Consider the following 21,646-nt stretch of genomic DNA (forward strand, 5'->3'; position numbering starts at 1 on the left):
TTAGATTTCTGGAGTGCACCAAGCGCTGTAGACATCCAAAATGGTCCTCTGGGGTCAGTTGCATCCACCAGCGGCGCCAATGCCCAAATGGCGGGAACTCAAGACCGATGTTCCCTGTTCACGCGAGGCAAACAAGGCAAGGTCTGCTTCATCAACCCCCTGTTTCTTCAGCTGGAGGTTTGCAAGGTTAGTTACAAAGCTGAAAAAAAAAAAAAAGATTTCTACAACGACTACAAATTGAATTTCATGTCGTCTTGCTTTGAATCTAATATTTTCAGCCGCAGCACATGAACCACAGCGCCTCCAACAAGCGGCACCGCTTCAAGCGCAGCATGCGTCTCCGGCTCTCGGAGTCCTCCATGAATCTGTCCCTCGAGGGCGTCGGCTCCTACTCGCCGCCCCCGTCACTGGAGCAGCCCGGAGGGCCGGAGGGGCTGCAGAAAGCCAGCCCAAATCCACAGAGACGAGTTCACGCAGGGGCTGGTGTCCTGAGGAGAACCCCTGCCGTGTCGCCGGGCTCAGCAGAGGAAGACGACATGATGACCATATATGTGCCACAGGTCAGTCCTGAGGTTGAACTTCAAATCTACGTGAGATTTCTCATTGTTGATTTTTAAAGTTTCTAAACGCTTTATTTAAAAAATATATATATCCACTGACTTCTCTCTTGTTCAAGACATCTGCTGCTGCTGCTGCTGCTGCTGACGAAGCACCCAAGTTCCAGCAAGAGGCGGGAATCGAAGGAACGGTTCTGGGCTTGGAGCGCCGTCCGGCTCCGTCCCTGGCTGAACTGGACAGCTGCAGCTCCTTCAGCAGCATGGACGACGAACACGACTCCGATTCAGAACCCGAAAGCATGGCCCAAATCCAGACAAACACCTTCCACCGCCCGCCACTCGTCCGCTCGCGAGGCCGCGGCGGGATGCATCGCATGAGCGAAGCTTTCGTGTGCTTTTTCGCGCCCGACAAGCGCCTGACCCGGCTGGTGGAGGAGCTGGCCCGAGACAGGCGCTCGGTGTTCGGGGGCATGGTTCAGGACTTCCTCCAGGAACAGAGGAAGGTGCTGAAAAGTTTGCTGAGCTCCGCTTCGCCGTCTCTCGGCGTAACTTCGGTGCAGCTTCTGCAAAGTCTGCGCCTCTTCCTGTCGCAGGCGAAGTGTTGCTTGTTGGACAGCAGAGAACTCGAGCCTCCCATTGAAACCCTAGTGCCAGAAAACGAGAAAGGTAAGAAACGCCATTGTTTGACGGGTTGGTACACATCATTTTGTTAGCGTAGTTTAATTTAATTCAGGCACCTAAAAGTACCAAAAAGGACCAGGGATTCCTGTCATTCTCGAGTGTTTTACATTCCCGCGATAGTCACTGAAATGAGGATTTAATTTTATTATGTGGAAAAAAACTCAGTTTCCACTGCTACTCATATTCCTACCCTACGTTTTGCTCTTCCTGTTGATCCTTAAGTTGAACTCACAAGGAGTAGCGGTTCAAATAAGTCAATTTAATGTTCAGTAATATTCGTAGGTATCTATCTCTCAATTATTCTTTTTTATTAATGTTTTTCTATTGGTTTCCTTAGGTTTTTTATTCAGTTAGCGTTTGTTTCTTATCCTGTTTCTGCAAATTTTCCAAATTTTTCTTCCTTGTGTTCTCTGATCTGTCCCACTTTGAAGAAAAAATGTCATCTGTATCTTAGCGTATTTAGATGTAGGAATAAAGAAAACTGGACATTTCGTAAGCGTCTTTGATTGGAAATAATGATGAGATCCTTTTTAACTGCAGAGCTGTGTAACGCTTGCTGCTCTGTCACTCACACAGTTAAACAGATTCTGTTTCTTAAGGCTCTTTATGGAAAACAAATGAGTAAATCAGAGCTTTCTGGGGAAAGCTCTGATTTACTCTTCAGATACATTGATATCAGATATATTGATTTTATAACAGTCCTTTGCTGAATTATTTTTTAATACCCTGTGTTATTGTACAAGTTATATTTTTTTGTTCAATGAAGAAAATAGCGAGCCATATATAATATTATAAGGGTGTAATTTAGAAGGACTGTTGTCCTTTTAAATTAAGTATTATTTGCAAGGTTTCCCCCAGAACAATTGCAGTCATTCATCCTGCGGCCCGTTGTGTTTTCCAGTTAAAAAAAATGTTGGAAGTTGACAGGAAATTTTTAAATATCTCTTGATAATTATGCGTTATTGAAAGATTGGAAGATTAATACCAGAACACCAACCATAAAGTCGTAAAAAAATGCAAACATTTTTAAAATACTTAAATAAATAAGCAAAGCTCAGCCTGGTGGGGGCAGAAGAAAAGCCTGGTGGCCCGCCAGGCTTTTAAAACACTGGGGGAAACCCTGATTTGTCTGTACTTGGATTTTTTTTTTTTTACAGTATTTGAAAATCTTAATGATAAGGATTGAGGCATACTTGTTTTAATTTAGTGTTAAAACAGTTTGGTTTTTTTCATCTTAGCTGAAAAAAAATACAATTCTCTGGAAGGAATCGATTAACGAGACAAAATATCGGAAAGAAAAATACGGAAAAAAGAGAAAGCCTTAAGGCCAGCTGGTGTCAGAGGAGGAAGGTTTTATGGAAGCAGACGTGGTGGGAGAAAGGAGCTGTCAACAGCAGGCTGTGTAGTAGTAAAGTGCTGGTTGGAGTGGGTGGTCGTGTTGTCTCTGATATTTAACAAACGGCGCCGGGATAGCCCTGCCTGATGCGCAGAAGCTTCCCATTCAAAGACATTACAGGAGGAAAGTGGTTGGTTCTGTTGACACAGCACTGTGCGTAGGATTTTTCCCTTTTTTTTGGGCTTCTTCGCGCGCGCCTCACAGGTGTTTTTTTGGTGTGTAATGACGACTGATGGTTGCCCATCCTCTCATCCTTCCTTCTTTCCTTCCTTCCTTTCCTTTCTGCGCTGCGATTCTGATTTATCTCTCATTGCGTCGGTGGGAGGCATTTGCATTTTTTTTTTCCCTCTTCCCCCTCGTTTATCATAAAAAGATATCAGAGTCCCACGCTCACTTGAAAAGCTGCACGATTCGCTGGAGGGTGGGAGGGAGACATAGAAATAGACAGGTTACTTGGAAAGTGTAATCAGTTACAGGTCTGTGAGTAACAGCTTTAAAAAATAAAAAACAATCTACTCGCCTTTGTGCCAAAGCTGCTCGTCTGTAACGGAGCGGTAATCGCGTTACATGCAACGTGTCGGAGGGAGGAGCGAGGAAGAGGAGTGATTGATCACAGGGACGGGGTTAGTGTAGTAAGGTGGATGGAGGAGAGATGTGTGGGATTGTACAGGAGGGAAACATGATGGAGGGGGAGGAAGAGATTGATGAGAAGTGGAAAATATTGAGTCAGGACTGCCCACTGACTACGCTGAGAGGGTCTCCACGTGCGTGCGAGAGCGCGCATGTGCACGGACACGAGGCTGGATATTATTAATTACTGTTGCCAGGCCGAAAACCACAACATTACTTTTACGGACACGCGAGCTTTCTCTCTCTGACAAAACAAAAACAAAAGTAAACTCTTTTGTCTTCAAGGCTACAGTGTGGCAAACGTGAAATATTTGAGAGAGAATTAGACCCCAAGCTGGAATCAAATGCTACTGGCATTCCTGATGAAGATGTACAAAATAGTTAAAGAGTACGTTAAGGTTTTTTTGGAGTGAATTAAACACTGGTCACTATCTAAAAAGAAAATTGTCTGGGGTTTTCCAGCTGATTTGGGGTCATTTTGATGTGCTGAATCCAAAAGTCACCTTGGTTTTGTTCAATCAGGTCAAACTTCCGAACTATGGATGCAACATTCAGCATCAAAATGCTGGACCTGTTCTCACATCTGGATCGGTTTCCTGATAATCTGGGATCAATGATTGATGAGCAGGAGGATGGACTCCATCAGGACAGAAAAGAGATGGAGAATTTTGCACAATGAAGATGTAATGTTCAGTTCACATGTACTTTTTTTGAATCGGTGTTTATTATTCAATTTACAGAAATCCAAGTTTGTAACATTTAACTAATACACTGTCAGAAAACAAAAATTCTCCTAAAACCTTTAGTTTGTTTTTCTTTGGATGAGAAATATTAACGAAAATGAACTGATAATGTCACAAAAATGTCATCAATTTGTCAGAAGATCTGATTTATCTAAATCAAATTAGAATAAAAACCTGACCTGATTGAGGAAAAATAAATGTCAGTTTTGGATTCAGCTGTGCAAAAATAAGCCTAATTCAGTTGAAAAAAACATAGATGACTTCCAAAAACTATTTATTTTGTAACCCAGTGTTGTTAGCTGAGTACACAACACTTACAGAGGCAGAACTTATGCTGCAGTGTTAGCAAACGAAGCTATGCCGTGAAGCTAGTTCATCTCGCTGAAGTAAAAACATAACACCGTGAGCTTGTAGGAAAAGTACCGTATTTTCCGCACTATAAGGCGCACCTCCATCCATCCATTTTCTTTCACCCTTGTCCCTCAGTGGGGTCGGGAGGGTTGCTGGTGCCCATCTCCAGCTAACGTTCCGGGTGAGAGGCGGGGTTCACCCTGGACAGGTCGCCAGTCTGTCGCAGGGCAACACAGAGACACACAGGACAAACAACCATGCACACACACTCTCACACCTAGGGACAATTTAGACAGACCAATTAACCTGACAGTTATGTTTTTGGACTGTGGGAGGAAACCGGAGTACCCAGAGAAAACCCACGCATGCACAGGGAGAACATGCAAACTCCATGCAGAAAGACCCCAGGCCGGGAATCGAACCCAGAACCTTCTTGCTGCAAGGCAACAGCTCTACCAACTGCGCAGCCCATAAGGTGCACCTAAAAACCTTCAATTTCCTCAAAAGCCGACAGTGCACCTTACAATCCGGTGCGCCTTGTATATGGACCAATATTGAGCCACAACAGGTCTAGCAACTATGGTAAGCAGCCGCCGACTTCATTTTCACCCGTAGATGCTGGGATAGTTGTCAGAAAGCTGGTTTGTTAATAAAGTTTGACTGACCTATCTATGTATCTACCTATCGACCTGATAATCAGGTCGTCTGCAGGTCATTTAGCACCACATTCTCCACCAATATGCTGTGCGCGAACGGAGAAGGGTGACCATCGTCCGGCCACGCCCCGGCCCAGTCGCGGAAGGCTCTCCTCACTGACCGGAGTCGGACTGTTTTGTTGACATTCTTTATGTCAACAAAGTGGCTTTAGACATTCATCCGGGGTGCTTCGACTGGGGTTACAAAGGGACCAGCCCCTATATATTTAAAGCCGGGGGGGCAGGGGAAGAGATACAGAGACAGCGGCGGCAGCGTGTCGGTTGGTCTAGTTACCCAGAAAGCAATTGGGCAGAATATCGCAACGCCGTGAGTGAAACAATGACTGGGGCAGCCTGCTATATAATGTACTTGGGGACCATTTCTTTACAAATCTGGATGTGTAATAACAGAGTACGGAACAAATCGGAAACCCAAACTGTAGCGTCTAACCTATGCGGTGCGCCTTATATATGAAAAAAGTTTTAAAATAGGCCATTCATTGAAGGTGCGCCTTATAATCCGGTGCACCTTATAGTGCAGAAAATACGGTGCTTATATGCGTATGTCGATTTAAGATTCCAAACACACCAAAAAGAGGAAGTAAAACTAGAAAATGGATAAGAGCTTAACAACTGTAGCCAGTTACAATTTTAATTTATTTATTTATTTTGTGTTATGCACTTAATTGAAAAATTTGTAAAAATGGAAATAACCCGTATGCTGCAACACTGGAAGACTTTAAGGCGACCTAAATGCAGTGCAGTCAGGACAAAATCCTGACTGCACTGATGAGTACCTCAGTACCAAAATCATTTTCAGTCGTTGACTGCTCTTACAAATGATAAATTATTTATTTTGTATTGTCAAAACATGTTTATTTTTTTTTAATTATTATTATGGCTGATACTCTATTAATTACCATCACTGGTCAGTGCATTCCTCTGGGCATACTGCCTGTTCCTGTGTGTTTTTTCTATCAAAATAAATCGCTCAGACGACAACGCCAAATCAATTGTCGGCTTCCTTCCTCCTCGTTTTCTCTTTTTGCAGACCTGGCCTTGGAGCGGGCCATGTTCTCCTGCATCCTCAGGCCTTTGAAGTGCCACCTCGAGAAAACCCTGACCTCTTTCCACAGCCGCGACGGCTCCACCCAGCGCCTCACTCAGAACCTGCTCCGCCTGAAAGGGAACGGCGCTATGGAGCGGCTCGGCGTGCGGACGGGGGTCCCGGACGCCCGAGAGGTGGAGAGGGTGAAGCAGAAGCTGATCTTGATGCAGCGGACCCACTCGCCCATCGACAAAGTGCTCTTGCTGCTCCAAGTGTGCAAGTTCGTCCACAAGGCCATGGGGACGTTGCACGGTGAGGCTGCCGCGCGTTCGACGAGTTCACGGCGAAGCTTTGTGAATTGTAGCACATGTTTGTTTTTAATGTCAAAATTCAGATTTTTAGCCATTTTTTTCTCTATGCCAAATTCACCAAATATGTCCCAACCAGGTAGCACTAGTGTGACCTGGATAAAAATCTTGTATTCCACACGTAATTTAAACACACTGTGCAATTATTTCACTTGAAATAGAACGCTTTTTTTTTTTTTGTCCTTGTTTTACAGGACAGGACGTCAGCTGGGATGATTTCCTCCCTGCTCTGTCCTATGTGATAGTTGAATGTAACAGGCCTCAGCTGCTGGTGGAGGTGGAGTACATGATGGAGCTGCTGGAGCCCTCGTGGCTCGGTGGAGAAGGTACGACCCAAACCCTAAGCAAAACCTGCGGCACCAAAGTATGCATATAATAAAATTTAAATGTAAACACAACCACAGATTATTTTGCAACCAGTGAGCGTATTTTTCATAATCCTCGGAGTTTTTTTTTAAATAAAATATAGCTTTTTTAGGCCAGCATTTTAACTATGTCAAGTCTACACAAAGCTTTAAAATGATCGCATTTATATAGTGATTGTTCTTCTGAATCGCTCTTTTTAGTGCCTGATGAAATAATGTAATTATTTAATCATTTAACTTCTCCCTGCTAACAAAGATGTCACGATTTGTAAGTTTGCTGCGTTAGCTTCCGTATCATCACACTGAGATGCTTGATGTTCATTTTTTTATTGTGTTAATTTTATGCCAGATGTAACAGGATGCACACGTTCCAAAAGGTTCCTAAAAAGTTTGACTTTTCTCTTGTTAAAATAATAAACATCACCTAACCATAATAATAATAAAAAAAAAAAACTCAGGGAAATGAACTATTACCAAAAAGGTTTGACCCAAGTCAGCAGTTCAAAGGCAATGCTACTAAATAACATTGAGGAGACGCATGTAAACTTCTGACTTTTGAAAACATTAATAAATAAATCTCTTCTCTTTCATTATTGTGATATTTAGAAAATAAACAATAATTCTGGTGATTCGTATCAACCTGAAACAGGAGAAGTTTAGTCTGATTTGACTTCAGACAATGAGGAAGAAAAAACAGGTGGATGCGTCTTTTTATTCAGTACATACACATTTCTGGCTTCAGCTGCTGCACCGTTAGCTACTGAATAATTACCCCTGTCATAACTTAGCTGTTGCCTAAAAATAGCTCTGTTTTAGCTGATCGTCAAAGTCATTGTTTTACTAGCAACACACACTAAATACTTTTCTTTCCTCCCACCACCTGTTTTTTTTTTTTTTTCTTTCTGCCTCCAGGTGGGTACTACCTGACCAGCGTCTATGCTAGCCTGTGTCTGATCCAGAGCCTGGAGCAGGATCAACCGTTCTCCGGCTGCCTGACGCCACAAGTGCAGGAAGCTCTGAAGGAGTGGAGCTGCAGACGGACCCTGGAGGCCCAGAAACAAAAGGAGACCCAGCAGAGCCAAGTAGGCACAGGCTCTCTGTTCATTGTTGTGGGTTTGCTGTGGAGGGATTTATTCTACTATCATTGCACATGCTTCCATTTCACAGTTTGTCCTGCTGCCACTTATCACTCTCGTAGCATAACACACTTTTACTTTTTGCCAGCCGTACAGTTTAGGTTTGTTTCTCTCTAATGCATGTTTCTTCTATGTGTCATGTTTCCAAATTATTCCATCTAGTAATTGCACTTGCTAATTTTTTTTTAATCTTCTTCAGATTCTAAGTTGATTTAAGAGAACAACATCTGAAAATATAAAGAAATCATACAAGAAAGAACAAAAGCAAGTTAATTTACTTCATGTGGTTCTTAATGCTTCTGATGGATCTAAAACATCTAAAACAGAAACCACTAATATTACTATAAGTCTTAGTTTGAGCTTTCATCAGTTTTATAAGCAAATAACTCCTAAAATCGATTGATTGATTGGTTGGTTGGTTGGTTGATTGATTGATTGATTGATTGATTGATTGATTGATTGATTGATTGATTGAATTGGAAAGAATGCATCCAATTCTTTCCATAAAGTTCAAATTTAGATTCAATTGGGGGCTCTACAGTTGGTAGAGCTGTTGCCTTGCAGCAAGAAGGTTCTGGGTTCGATTCCCCGTCCGGTTTCTTTCTGCATGGAGTTTGCATGTTCTCCCTGTGCATGGTGGGTTCTCTCTGGGTACTCTGGCATCCTCCCACAGTACAAAGGCATGACTGTCAGGATAATTGACTTCTCCAAATTGCCCCTAGGTGTGAGTGTGTGTGTGCATGGTTGTTTGTCCTGTGTGTCTCTGTGTTGCCCTGCGACAGACTGGCGACCTGTCAAGGGTGACCCCGCCTCTCGCCCGGAACGTTAGCTGGAGATAGGCAATTGGAACCCTACCAACCCCACAAGAGTGTACAGAAAATGGATGGATGGAGTGTGTTGAGTTGAATTGATAACTTTCAATTGATAAGCATGTGGCGGCAGTGGGAAGGAAAGACTCTGAATAAACAAGAAGAAAACCTCCAGAAGAACCAAGTTAAGTGTGAGCTGCTGTCTGCCATTATTGACTAGGAGGTAAGGAGACAGGGAAAAAAAGCACACAAAGCACTGGCCTGAGATTTCTTTGCCATGGAAACAAAAAAATAATGATATTTTTTAGTGACTCAGTCCATAAAGAATAAATATAGCTTAGCACGGAGTCGCTGAGCCAGGATTATTTTCAATGGCGATGAACAAACCCGAACCGTAAAGCTAAACACAGCAGATGAACAGAAAAGCTGAGAAAGAAAGCGCATAAAGTCAGTTCCACCGACAGCTAGGTCAGCGACTCCATTCAGAAACAAGAGCACGGCTAAATACTTTCCATGAAAATAAAAAAGCAAAGTTAATACCTTCACTGACTTTTAGAACCTGGGCTACTTTCTTTGAAAAAGCAACGCAAAGTTAATAGGAACGACATCGTTGACTCCATCCAGAAAAAAAACACATCTGATCACACAAGCACTGAGTCCGGCGTCACTCTCTATGGAAAGGGAAACAGAATGAATGCAAATTAAATGGAAGCAACATCTTCCATCCTGTACTTTCTATGACAGAAGCAGAAAAACAGAGAAAGTTAATGGTAGCAGTAGTTCCTCCAGTGTCTCCAATCAGGATACCATCATTCTCTTAAGAAAAGAAAAAGGATAAGGAGGAGTGCAGAAACTCAGTGGCAGCTGTAACTGAACCAGGTGTCCTTTCTGGAGAGATTGCATGCACTTTCAAATCTGTACTGTCATTTTTTAAATGGTCAAAAGCAACATCACGAAAAAAACAAAAGATAATCCATCCACAAAGGCACAGACATCACAGTAATTAATTACACTGATGGCAGCATCATCTAATTGTCCGACATCTGTGACGTTGGCAGCCGGGCCGAAGCAGTCACGCACGTTTGACGGAAATTTTTTTTTTTATCAAGTTGCAATTATTTTTAAGGATGCTTGAAGGTTTTCAAAAGTGAGACAGGATTTTCAGATTTTTTTTTCTCCAGAGGTAATCCCTTTGATCTGAAGCCGCCAGCTTACGACTGGACTTCCCCTAAAGCTGTAGCACTCTTTGCTTACATTTTTTTTTTTTTTGCCTACTCTCCCTTTTATCACCTCTTCTTGTCAGTGTAACAAGTCTGCCAGAAGCCATTTAAAAAGGGAAAAAAAAAAAAAAAAAAGCAGTTCATTGTCATCCACGTTTCCATCTCGTCACGTGGTGCTTCGCCTGGCTTCAAATAGCCCATCTAACTCACCCGGCAGCCAGATTTTCCACTGACACAGGCGAGGATCAGTGAGCCAAGTGCTATGAAGAGGTGGGCGGTCAGATAACATGAAATTTATCGAGCTGCATCTACCCGTCGAAGCAGGCAAACACAATATGCACACGGACAGCGAGGAGCTCAGTGACTCTGTGAGTTTTGCTGACGGGCAGACCTGTTGACTGTCGATTCCTGACTGTGTTTTCTCTCACTTCTGTTTGGGGGTTGTCTTTGGAGCCACTTGTGCGTTGTGTTTTCTCGTGGCTGGAAGTGTTTGCAGGATTGTCGGCGTGTTTGTGGAACAGGAGAAAGAGGATTTGCTCTGGTTGCTCGACACTGGGCTGTTTGGTGAGGGGATTATATGCCATGTCTTTTGTGTGTGTGTGTGTGTGTGTGTGTGTGTGTGTGTGTGTGTGTGTGTGTGTGTGTGTGTGTGCTCTGTTCAGAGAGGTGTGAGGGCGTCTGTAGGTGGCTGAATCGGACATTATATAATGGCTAAAGTGTGCTTTTCGATGAGTGGCAATTGTCGATGCAGAAGCTTGTTTAGTTTCATGCTTGATTGCCTCGATCGGTGTGGATCAGAGGGAAACTTTGGGAAAAGTTGGGATGGAGCTCCTGTAGGATTAATGTGCGCGAGTTAGCGGCGGATAAAAGAGCAGCGCCATGAAAGATGAAGTTTATATAAAGCTTTTCCGACCCGGCTGACTGTGTGTGGGAAGCAGGAGCTTTGTTTTAGAGGCTGTTTCTTTTATGAGCCTCATTTCGTCTCGTTTCCTGCAGCTTCCGCCGTTCTCATCCCTCACTCCTCCCCCTCTTTTGCCCTCACTCCATAAGCCTCTTGACCTCTGTTTGTCATCAACGCACAAAACGCGTTCACTCGTGTTTCTCTCTCTCTCTCTTTCTCTATCCGTCCATCTCTCCTCTCCTTCTCCCCCCGCCCCACCTGCAGAGGTGCGTTCGGATACTGTTCCAGGACGGGGAGCGGAGCGCCGTGCAGACGTTGCAGTGGAGAGCCGGCGAGACCAGCCAGGCCCTGGCGCAGCTGTGCGCCTCCACCTTCGGAGTGTCCGACCCGCAGCAATACACACTGTTCTGGCGCAGCGGCGGCGAGATGAGGGCCCTGCCGCCCCAGGCCCAGCCCCAGGACCTGGCCAGCCACAGCGAGGGGGGGCCCTCGCTCTCCTACCTGAGGACCGACCACGACTTCAGCAAGATGCGGCGGCTCACCAGAGGTGGTGCCGTGGACCTGAGCGAGTCGGTGTGCGAGGAGTGAGTGGGAGGCACAGAGAAAGCAGCAGGAGGAGGAGGAGGGGGAGATGGATGGATGGTGGGTGTTTTTCTCTGTCTCTTACTCTCTCTCTCTCTCTGTGTCTCCTCTCTCCGGCGGTGCGCTGTGCCTCGTCACGGGTCGGGACTCGTCGTGAAAAGCGACGGTCCTGATCCTCCGTCCTGATCCTGAACGGACCAGAGCAAAAAGCAGAGACAACTTGCTGAGAGTTGTTGTGCTGCGCATTGAGGCCGCTTGTGTTAAAAGGAGTGTGCTATTTTGTGACATGGAAAATGTGTAATAAATGGATTTGATTGTTTTTTTTTTGTTTTTTTGTTTTTGTTTTGTTTTTCCTGCAACATGAACCCAGAGTTGTACCATGAAGGGATTACATCATTAAGAGACGCCGAGGCTCGAATCCAAAGAACACAAATTCTGAGAGACTACTGTTGCCTGGAAACAAAAAACCACTTCCTGTACGCACTTAGGGAGGCAAATTGTCCACCGTGGTGATGTAACCCTTTCACGTTGTAAGTCTGGGCTAAGTCTTAAAGACACTTGGATGTATTATTGCTTCACTTTCTGTGCAAAAAAAATCTGCAGATGTTTCTCGTGGGGGGCGCGACCTTTTCTGTGGTTCCCTGAAACGTGGCCTCGCAAAAAAAAACGTGAGATGTGTTGCAGCCAAGACCGATCTGCAGTACCAAAGTGACAGAACATGCATCATCAGGGTTTTTGAAAGAAATGAGATTTGAAATCAGCTGTGCAGAAGAGTCTAAAGCCACAGAGGTGGCTTTAAGCTTGCCTGCTGGAGCGAAGGCACAGACTCCTCTCCTTGTTTTCAGTTTCTCACATGGGTTTTTTTTGCTGGTGGAATAACGAGAAAGTGGGAGGAAGGTGGCAGAAAAGCTTCAGCTTTTTTTTTTTTTTTTTTTTTTTTACTTTTAAGATCCTCTCCACACTAACCTGGATATTTTTTGCCAAACTAATATTTTGTCTTCTTCTTTTGCATCTCCTCGCTAGGGAAAGGTAATATGGACCTAAAATGTTGTAACAATTTCTTAAATTTGCTGCAATAATGATAAAAGTAAAGAAACATTTAAACATTCCTCACAGGCTTTTTCCCTAATTCAGTGCACCAGTAGGTAGTTATGCAACAATACAATTAAATACCACAGAGTGTTTGTATTCGATAATTTACTTTTTAAATATATTTTGTCATTTATCAACACTCATACAACCAACCGTGGAAAGTATGGTCTTGGAAAAGTTATAATCCAAAGCATGCCGTCTCTTTTTCAGGTATGCGAACATGGGCATTCGTTGTTTTCACCTTAAATCACAATTCTTAACTTCACATGTTTCCCTTTGATACCAGTAAATAAACACAACAACAGCCCATTGTAGTCCCATCATGTTTTGGGAAAATAACAGAGAATTTGAACGTGACTCATTAAAGTGCAGAGTTTTAGAAACTGGTCTACTTACACTGGTGTTTGAAGCCCACTTTGCACACATCTCTGGGTATCTGTGATTAAAATGAGTGGAATAGTTTATGAGAGAATCTTAAAGAACGTACTCTGCAAGAGATTTGTTCTCTCTCCCAAGAAAGATGACTTCTTTCTTTTTCTCGCTGTTTCTTCTTGACACGTCATCTATGCCGAACTTCTTGTCCCATAAAATGTCTGAGAGCCATTAAGTGATTGGTCAGAAATCCAAAGTGGGTATGGTTAATTGGGAAAAGGAGAAATGTAGATATGTCTACTTCTCCCAAGTGTGGACTTCTGCAGTTGAAATCATTGGGGGAGAATGATAGAAACCGATTCACGCTTCACAAGAAACAAAAAAATAATTTTACCCAAAATGGCAGGATCAAGGACGACTTTCTTTCTTGGTCTGGAAATGGCATCCTCATCAAACTACCTAATAAGTCCACACCAGCAGAAGTGTTGCTTTGCATTAACGATGCCCATTTCGTTAATGCAAGTGCCGAACTTCAGAGGAGAAGCCTTAGAGCCTGAACACGCTCAGAGAAATTTGTTTTCTCTCCAAGGGTTTCAGGAAATCAATACGTTTTTTCTCTGCAGCCCTGGAGTTCATACAGCTTGTTCTCAATTGTTTGGGCAGAATTTTGTTCCTACTTTGGTGACTATTGGTCAGAAGTTTGCAGTAGTCAATACGTTTGACTTCCTGGGAAGTTCTGCACTTCAGTGTCTTTTGAAGTATGAAATGTAAACACAGTTATTTTTCTATCTAAATTTATTAACCGAACAAATCTTATCATGTCTTACAGAGACCTTTAGCCTAGCACTTCTTTAGCCATGCTCAGGATCTCCTTCTTTTGATTTTTCTGATAATTACTTCAATATTATTGCCACCTGCTGGTGAAATCTTGACATTACAACTTTGTTAATGGGTTAGAAAATGGTAAAAGTTGTAGCTGGGGCCAAAATTTTATCAGGGAGAAAAAAAAATCCCAATCTGCAACAAATTGATCAACTTACTGACTGACTTGCGAATGTATTAAATAATATTTTTCCTGCATTCATTCCATTTTTTTTTAAAATCTGCTCTGAGTTGTGTTGTTTCTCTTGACATATAAGTGTAAGATGAAGTATTGTGTTCTGACAAACAAATCAGGACCTCATGAGGACTGGAAGAATGTAAATGTCCTCGTCACCAGCTTCTGGGACTCCTGCTGCAAGTCATCAACGCCAACAGACTGTTTGACTCAGTGTCACTTTCAAATATATATATCTATCATATTGTGAATTTAAAGCTAAAATTGAAATTGTTCAGTTTGTTGTGTGGATATGAAAGTGCAGACTTTCAACATGTCTGGAGTTTTTAATCCGACTGAGAAGGTTTGTTTTTGAAAGCTATGATGTGAACAGTGTTGCATGCTTTCTCATTCAACGTGAAGATTGATCTATGTGTGTATGCGTGTGTGTGTGTGTGCGCGCGTGTGTGCGTGTGTGTTTGAAGCATGTGTTTACTGTGGGAGCTCACCGATTCTTTTCAATGTAAAAAAAAAAAAAAAAGCAACACACACACATGACTGTATTTTGTCAGGTAATGCAGTATCGCAATAAAGATTGCAATATCTGTACCAGCGCCATGTGCTTCCAGGAAGGATTTTGTCTTGAATAATCTCAATCACCACTAGGTGGCAGCAAAATCCAATCAGTCTTGTAACCTCATCCTTAATTATTCTAACTTTAGGGTTTTTTTTTTTCTTTTGCAGAATTGACATTAAATAATTTAATACATCATCACGTGTTTCTTGCCCTATAGAATTTGTTTCATAGCATCTCATTAAAACACCAGCTGCTGAGGCTGAAGCGACAAAACAAATGCCTGTATGCAGATGTTTTGAAGGGGAAAAAAGCTCAAATTAACTCATATCTACTTTAATACTTTAGTTTCTTTTCCAAATTATTCATCTTGGATTTCTCTTTGGCAAACAAAGTTAGCTTAATCACTGCTAACATCTTAGAAATGTTTGGCTCATAAATATTTATTTATTTTAGTCATTTTTGTCATCTTCTCTTATGGCATCCACTTTATGTGTTTTTTCCAAAGTGTTTGCAAAGAACAAGTCAAAATGTCCATCCATCCATTTTCTTTACACCCTTGTCCTTTAGTGGGGTCGGGAGGGATGCTGGTGCCTATCTCCTGCTAACGTTCCGGGCGAGAGGCGGGGTCACCCTGAACAGGTCGCCAATCTGTCACAGGGCAACACAGAGACACACAGGACATACAACCATGCACACACACACTCACACCTAAGGAGAATTTAGAGGGACCTCACTTAACCTGACAGTCATGTTTTTGGACTGTGGGAGGAAACCGGAGAAAACCCACGCATGCACAGGGAGAACATGCAAACTCCATGCAGAAAGACCGGGGCCGGGAATCGAACCCAGAACCTTGCTGTAAGGCAACAGCTCTGTGCAGCCCAAGTCAAAATGTGTGATTCACAATTCCATATGAATTTATATTTATATTTTTATCCTCTATAGGAAGATATCTGTTTTTATATTTAACTTTTTGTCTGTACATTTATAAATAGGCCAAAAGAAATGGGGGACCAATAAATATAGATGATACTGTGTAAACCAAGAAAACAAAAATGTCTGGTTTAGTAATAAAACTTACAAAATCCACTTGATTGCTTGCTTTACAGCGTTTATGGTAACAGAAGCATTAGAATAAAACTCATTGTTTTTATGAACAGAGAACAGGAAAAGGCAATAATTTGGCAATCTTTTTGATGAAATAACAAAATTAGCATTAGTTCAAACGTTGGTTTCTCTCTATCTTTTCTGTTGTGATTGTTTCATCGGATTCCTCCCCCCAGCTTTTGCAGCACGCCCAGGCCCTTCTCCCTGTACTCCTCCAGGCTGAGCCAGAAGGAGTCCTTGTCTTTCATGATGTTGGCCAGCACAGCTCCGCCCAGGAACACCATGTCCTTGCGCCTGGGCGGGTCCTCGATCCGGATCTTGAATTTCTGCAGAGGGGCAAAGTAAAGTGAAGATAGGTATGGGTCAGGGTAAGGGCATGAAAACACAGGGTGTCTGTTTTTTTTAAGTATTCTTGATCGTGATGTATCCGCAAAATGAAAATGAGTATTGACTACCAGTACCATTGGATACTTGTTATATTATTCAAGAACCAACACAGATGTTCACCAGTTTTCTGCAGCCATTAATATCCTTCAGATTCTTACTGATAGCTTCTGGGTGTCTCCATCAAGCACCCTCTCCAGATAGAGTTGCTTGATCTCTCTTTCCAGCCTGGAGGGAAGGCCCGGATACATGGTGGTCCCTCCTGACAGGACAATGTGCTTGTAGAAGTCAGCCCTGCCCAGCAAAGCACAGTGAAAATGTGTCTGTATCAGTTCTTTGGTTTGTCAAAGACAGCTGTGGAGGGGAGACTCAGACCTTAGGTCAATGTCTGCAGCCTGGATGGTGTTGAAGAGCAGCTCAGCCACGCCGGCTCCTTCCACGTTGATGAGGTGAGGTTGGAAAAGAGCTTCTGGAGCCCCAAATCGCTCTCCGCCGACATTTATCTGCCGGCCGTCTGGGAGCTGCAGCAGACACGCGGACCAATAAAACTTAAACAGCCAGGAAACATTCAGGGTTTTACCCAGAGCATTATAAGCCTGGCGGGCCACCAGGCTTTGCTTGCACCCCCACCAGACTAAAACGGAATGCTTATTTATTATAAGTTTTTTTTACACACCATTTACAGTGATAGCACAGTCTCTTTGGTGAAATGGATGGAAGCACAGTAGTAACACAGTGTTGTCAGTATGTGAACATGTAGGGAGGCTGAGGTGTCAGATGTCTTTTTGTAACCACTGCCTGTCTTTACCAGCCAGCATGCTAACAACTTCAGTGAATAAAGTGAAATGCCTTGGATAGAGGATCAAAAAATGTCTGGCCACATTAATTACATCCATCCATCCATTTTCTTACACCCTTGTCCCTCAGTGGGATCAGGAGGGGTGCTGGTGCCTATCTCCAGCTAGCGTACCGGGCGAGAGGCGGGGTCTCCCTGGACAGGTCGCCAGTCTGTCGCAGGGCAACACAGAGACACAAAGGAGACACAGCCATGCACACACACACTCACCACATTAATTACAGTGAAATGCAAAAAATTTGTATGTATTTCAATTATTATTTGCCTTTTATTCTAAGACTTTATAGATGGTGTTTGTGTACTGTCCGTAATGTCTTCCAATACCACGTAGCTACATAGTGATATTTTCAAATGTCCTGTCAACTTTACATATTTTTAAACTCAGGCTGCTGATAGATTTCCATAGTACGCCTAACACTGGGTTTAGCAAGTTTTCTTGGGGAAACCCTAACTTTTATCAATTACCATAAAACCTGAAAGTATGTCTTCTTGGCTGTTGCTTCTTAACGTACCATATAGGACTCTACCAGGAAGGTGGTCTCCAGAGCCAGGCGCTGCTCTTGTTCAATGTTATATCCAACGTAGCAGAGCTTCTCCTTCAACATCCGCACCGTCTCAAAGTCAGCCGTGTGATTGAAGACATAGCCACGCAGCAGCAAGAGCTGAAGGAAGGATAAAACATCACTTGTAAAGGGAAAACTAATGGTACTGTAGAGAGAATTGCATTTTTCTGATTGTCTCACTTTAATGAGGTAGCGCGTGATGTCTCGTCCTGCAATGTCCAACCTGCGTGTGAGATGGGGTAGGGAGTAGCCCTCGTAAACCGGACAAATGTGAGTGACGCCGTCTCCCGAGTCTATAACCACCCCGGTAAGCAAACCTGAACAAACACAATATGTCAAATCTTGAAAATCTGTCAAATGGTAGATGAGTCAAAACATTAAGTATTCAGGTGATATTAATTTATAATGCGGCCTTAGAAGCGGGAACCTGATGTCAACATACCCTGGGCGTAGAGTGTGAGCACAGCCTGAATCGCCACGTAGATCCCACGAAACTGGTACTTTTCAAACATGACCTCAGCGATTTTCTCTCGGTTCTTGGTGGGATTCATGGGTGGCTCAGTCAGCAGGATCTTCAAAACAACAAATAACGTTAACCATGCTCGAAGATGTCCAGTGAAAACCATAACCAGCCCTCTGTGCGTGGTCATCACACCTTGCATTCTGATGGACTGATGTTGAGACGCTCTGGACCGAAGGTGTAGTCCCACAGGTGCAGCATGTCTTCCCAGGATCGCACCATGCCATTCTCCATGGGGTAGGACACCTCCAGCATGGAGCGGCACTCACTGGCTTCATCCCCAACCATCAGGTCCTGGTGACAGAGGTCAGAGATCATGACAGTAAGACTCGAAATGTCTTTTGTCTAATGTAAAGGGATGACTGTATTCCTTGCAAAACATGCAAAAGTTTCATTTTCTTTCCATTTTTTTTACTGATATATTAAGAGATAAGATCATTTAAAAAGATATTTTTCTTAATATAGATTCCAATTTTTCTATAGTGAGCAATTTCACATCCACAGAATATAATTTAATGTGTAAAACTAGAAGACACGTCAAAGAAACACGTAATCTGCCCTTCAGTTTGATCTATTTACCTCCTTTGCTGTCCCGACAGGATCAGGATGCTTAAAGGCTTTAATGATTTGCACAGTCACAGGTTACCTTAGTGTATAAAATGAACTGTGTGCGTTGTTGCAACCATCAAGTACTTCAGAGCTGGATTAGCAAAGGGTCAGGAACTTGATTCAATTAAATGAGTGCCTCTTTATTTATGTGTAATTATGTAAAAATGTATTTTTATTTATTACATTTTGTCACATTATGTTCATAGTTATTTAGGGTTTTCAGAGTAAAGGGGATTAAATATGAAAAAGCTTTTTTTTTTATTTTTTACGTTATGTCATCTTCTTATTTTTATTTAATTAAGCTCACCTTGATCTCAATGTTGCCCACTTTGGTGTTTGACCGTATGATTGGCCGTCCCACCATGGCTGGGAAAATGTGCTTGGGGAAGTTGGACCCAGCAAAGCCACACTTGACAAACTGTACGGGGGAAGTGGAAAAAGAAACATGAAGTACATTTTGGGTGTGTGTGCAAATAAAGCTCACATCAACTGAAACTCAGACTTTGTGCTGCGAGTATACAGAACTCAGATTAACAGATTTTTTAAATCACACAATTGGAAAAGTATCTCCATGAAGGCATTTAAATAAATAATAATAATAATAATGTTTAAATGCTATGAAATCAACCACACAGTCTATCAAGATGAAACTTCTCACTTTACTGTCTCAACATGTCTGCTCGGTCAAACACACATTCCTTAGCCTGAAGCAACGCAACACATTCCTATTAAAAAAAACAACAAACACCAAAATAAAATCAATAAATAAGAAAGAAATGTAGGTCAACAGGTTGGTATGAATTTTATTTGCCAGTATTCTTAGAAATAAACACGTAAATTCTATAATGTTATATCAGGGCGCCTCTTTGAACATCTTAACACCTCATACTTCTCCCTGCTTTTCATCCAATTGCATGCTCCCTTCAAACCACCACAACCATTTATGGATGTTTGTAAAAGCAGGAGTGACAAGTCCAGACTCGTGCAACGCGGCTGCAGTATGCGCCGAGTTACACACCCTGCAGGATTTCTGCATCTGTTTGACTGGAAACCCAGAAATCAAAACGCTGTTAGAGATGCAGCACACCTGATTTGGATGACAGTATCACCAACGTTGGGATGACTTGAAAAGATGAAGGCTATATATAACATCAAGCCAAAAAAGAAAGAAACAATCTGTGATGTTATGATGAATACTGGGTGAAAGAGTTTGAAGCACTTACTCACCCCTGTCCCATTGTCACAAACCACCACCTTCCTCCCTTGGCTGTCCATGCCTTCGCTAACAGTTCAAGATACTCCCACCTGTCCGACGAGAGCCTGATTAAGCTTAATAGTGAAGGTAAACATGCATGAGTTGAGCTGGGATCACAACTGACAGGTAGGCAGAAGTCTGCTATTGAAGCGTGGGTGGGGTTACACAATGTAAAAACACCCGTTTTATGGCGAAGGAGGATGGGGAGGGGTGGAGTTTTTAATTTTTTTATTGAAGCAGGAAAGGTTTTGTCTCGTTCATGAAAGAAGAACTTCCACAAATGACCTTTTGGATCAGTTCAGCATTTTGTGGTGCACTCTGCAGACTCTGCATAGATTATTATTTATCATTTATGCAGGTTTGTTGATCCTGGACAACTTTGATATTGAATCTGAACATAAGCTACAATAGTTGGCTTTTCAACCTTCTGTTATTACCTCTACAGTAAATCAGCATGTAGCCATTGGAATTGTTGACACTTTATCAGTCCAATTTTGACTGAAGTCATTTTGACTGAAGTCAATCAGAAAATGTTAAAACCTTTATTCAGGAAAGACAGATGCGACCTGAAAACAGTCTGATCATAGCTGAAAATTTTTTAAAAATGAATTGTGAAAGAAAAGTCTCATCTTTGCAGTACTAATTTATCTGCTGTTTTGGGACAATGACAATGATGGAACTAAATAATATAATAATATTTGACCCAGAATTAAACTTCTAGTTTATCATGAAATCCAGAGGAGATGCAACAAAATATAAATCAATACATGAGTTAAATAATTGGCTTTTATCATTATTTCATTGTTATTTATTAAATATATTTTGACAGTGTACTTTACACATCTGTTTACACATTTAGAGGTAAAAATGTGTAAACATGCTCGTCCACATGCCAAACGATACAAGAGCTGAGATGAACACTAATAAGGTTATTATACAGCCCTCTGGCGGTGAGATGTAGTAATGCGTCTTTTTAAGGCTAAAAATTGCAGCTTTGCAATTAAACTTTGTAGTAATGGCGGATTTGTGAAGTTACCGTACTGATCCTCCAAACAAACAGCTCGTTTTCAACTTCATGGTAACAAATTCAACACCGCATTTTATTAATTATTAATTATTTATTGTTAAGTTTGGTAAGCGTGTTTTTTCCAAAATAGTAACTGTTTTTTCGTCTTTTGGCCGTAGTGTTCCTGGGAAGGAAACCGGGCGCCATCTTTGGGACTGCTGCAGTTTCAAAAGAATCAGAAATGTTGCTAAAATGGAATAAAAATGTCGTCAGAAACAGGTAAGAACTTTTTTCGTCAGCTGTTCGATGAAGTTGTAATGGTCATAAAAACATGTTCTTACAAAATAGCTTAAAGCTGCTATTTTGTGTTATTAACAGCAACTACAACAACAGTATCGCTTTTTATATTTACACGTGGTGTCTCAAAGCTTAAGCTAAGTTGCTTTTGTTACGCTTTATATTTTTTGCCTTATACAAATTTATTGGAAATTATTTTACTTTTATTGAAACAATTCTTAATATAGTCATTTAAGATTTGCAAAACAAATGTGCATTCAAATTATTTTGAATTCTGATTCAAATTCAGTTCAGTTCAAAAATACTTTATTGATTCCAAAGAGAAATTAATGTTATTGAACAATACCAATATTTAGTTGAAATAACAAAAAACAAATTTCAAAATCAGATTCAATTAACATTTTTTATATCATGCCAGTTTAATTTTTTTGATTTACTATAGTTATGCTGTCAAAAACATTACCACAGATTTTATAAGCAAAGTTAAAAC

General features: G+C 42.0%; 2 protein-coding genes across 2 annotated transcripts in view; one reads left to right on the forward strand and one right to left on the reverse strand.

The window, feature by feature from the left end:
• The window catches only part of rin1b (Ras and Rab interactor 1b), a 42,991-nt gene extending 28,395 nt beyond the window's left edge, over positions 1-14,596 (forward strand). Inside the window, exons 6-12 of the mRNA XM_008427912.3 lie at positions 5-186; positions 279-560; positions 677-1,223; positions 6,105-6,413; positions 6,664-6,795; positions 7,747-7,916; positions 11,165-14,596. Of these exons, the coding sequence (XP_008426134.1) occupies positions 5-186; positions 279-560; positions 677-1,223; positions 6,105-6,413; positions 6,664-6,795; positions 7,747-7,916; positions 11,165-11,488 (1,946 nt within the window). The 3' untranslated portion in view covers positions 11,489-14,596. The remainder of the gene's footprint in view (positions 1-4; positions 187-278; positions 561-676; positions 1,224-6,104; positions 6,414-6,663; positions 6,796-7,746; positions 7,917-11,164) is intronic.
• Positions 14,597-15,649: 1,053 nt separating this feature from the next.
• On the reverse strand, positions 15,650-20,017 carry LOC103475930 (actin-related protein 2). The gene is made up of 9 exons (XM_008427913.3): positions 19,826-20,017; positions 18,906-19,016; positions 18,125-18,283; positions 17,912-18,041; positions 17,650-17,786; positions 17,419-17,568; positions 16,426-16,571; positions 16,212-16,344; positions 15,650-15,992 (listed from the first exon to the last, which is right to left on the reverse strand). The coding sequence occupies exons 1-9, from the start codon at positions 19,871-19,873 to the stop codon at positions 15,822-15,824; spliced, it is 1,185 nt and encodes a 394-aa protein (XP_008426135.1). The 5' UTR covers positions 19,874-20,017; the 3' UTR covers positions 15,650-15,821.
• Between the last annotated feature and the right edge of the window lie 1,629 nt (positions 20,018-21,646).

The sequence above is a fragment of the Poecilia reticulata genome, chromosome 18, assembly GCF_904066995.2.
Source record: "Poecilia reticulata chromosome 18, P_reticulata-male-v2, whole genome shotgun sequence".
NCBI classification, from domain to species: domain Eukaryota; kingdom Metazoa; phylum Chordata; class Actinopteri; order Cyprinodontiformes; family Poeciliidae; genus Poecilia; species Poecilia reticulata.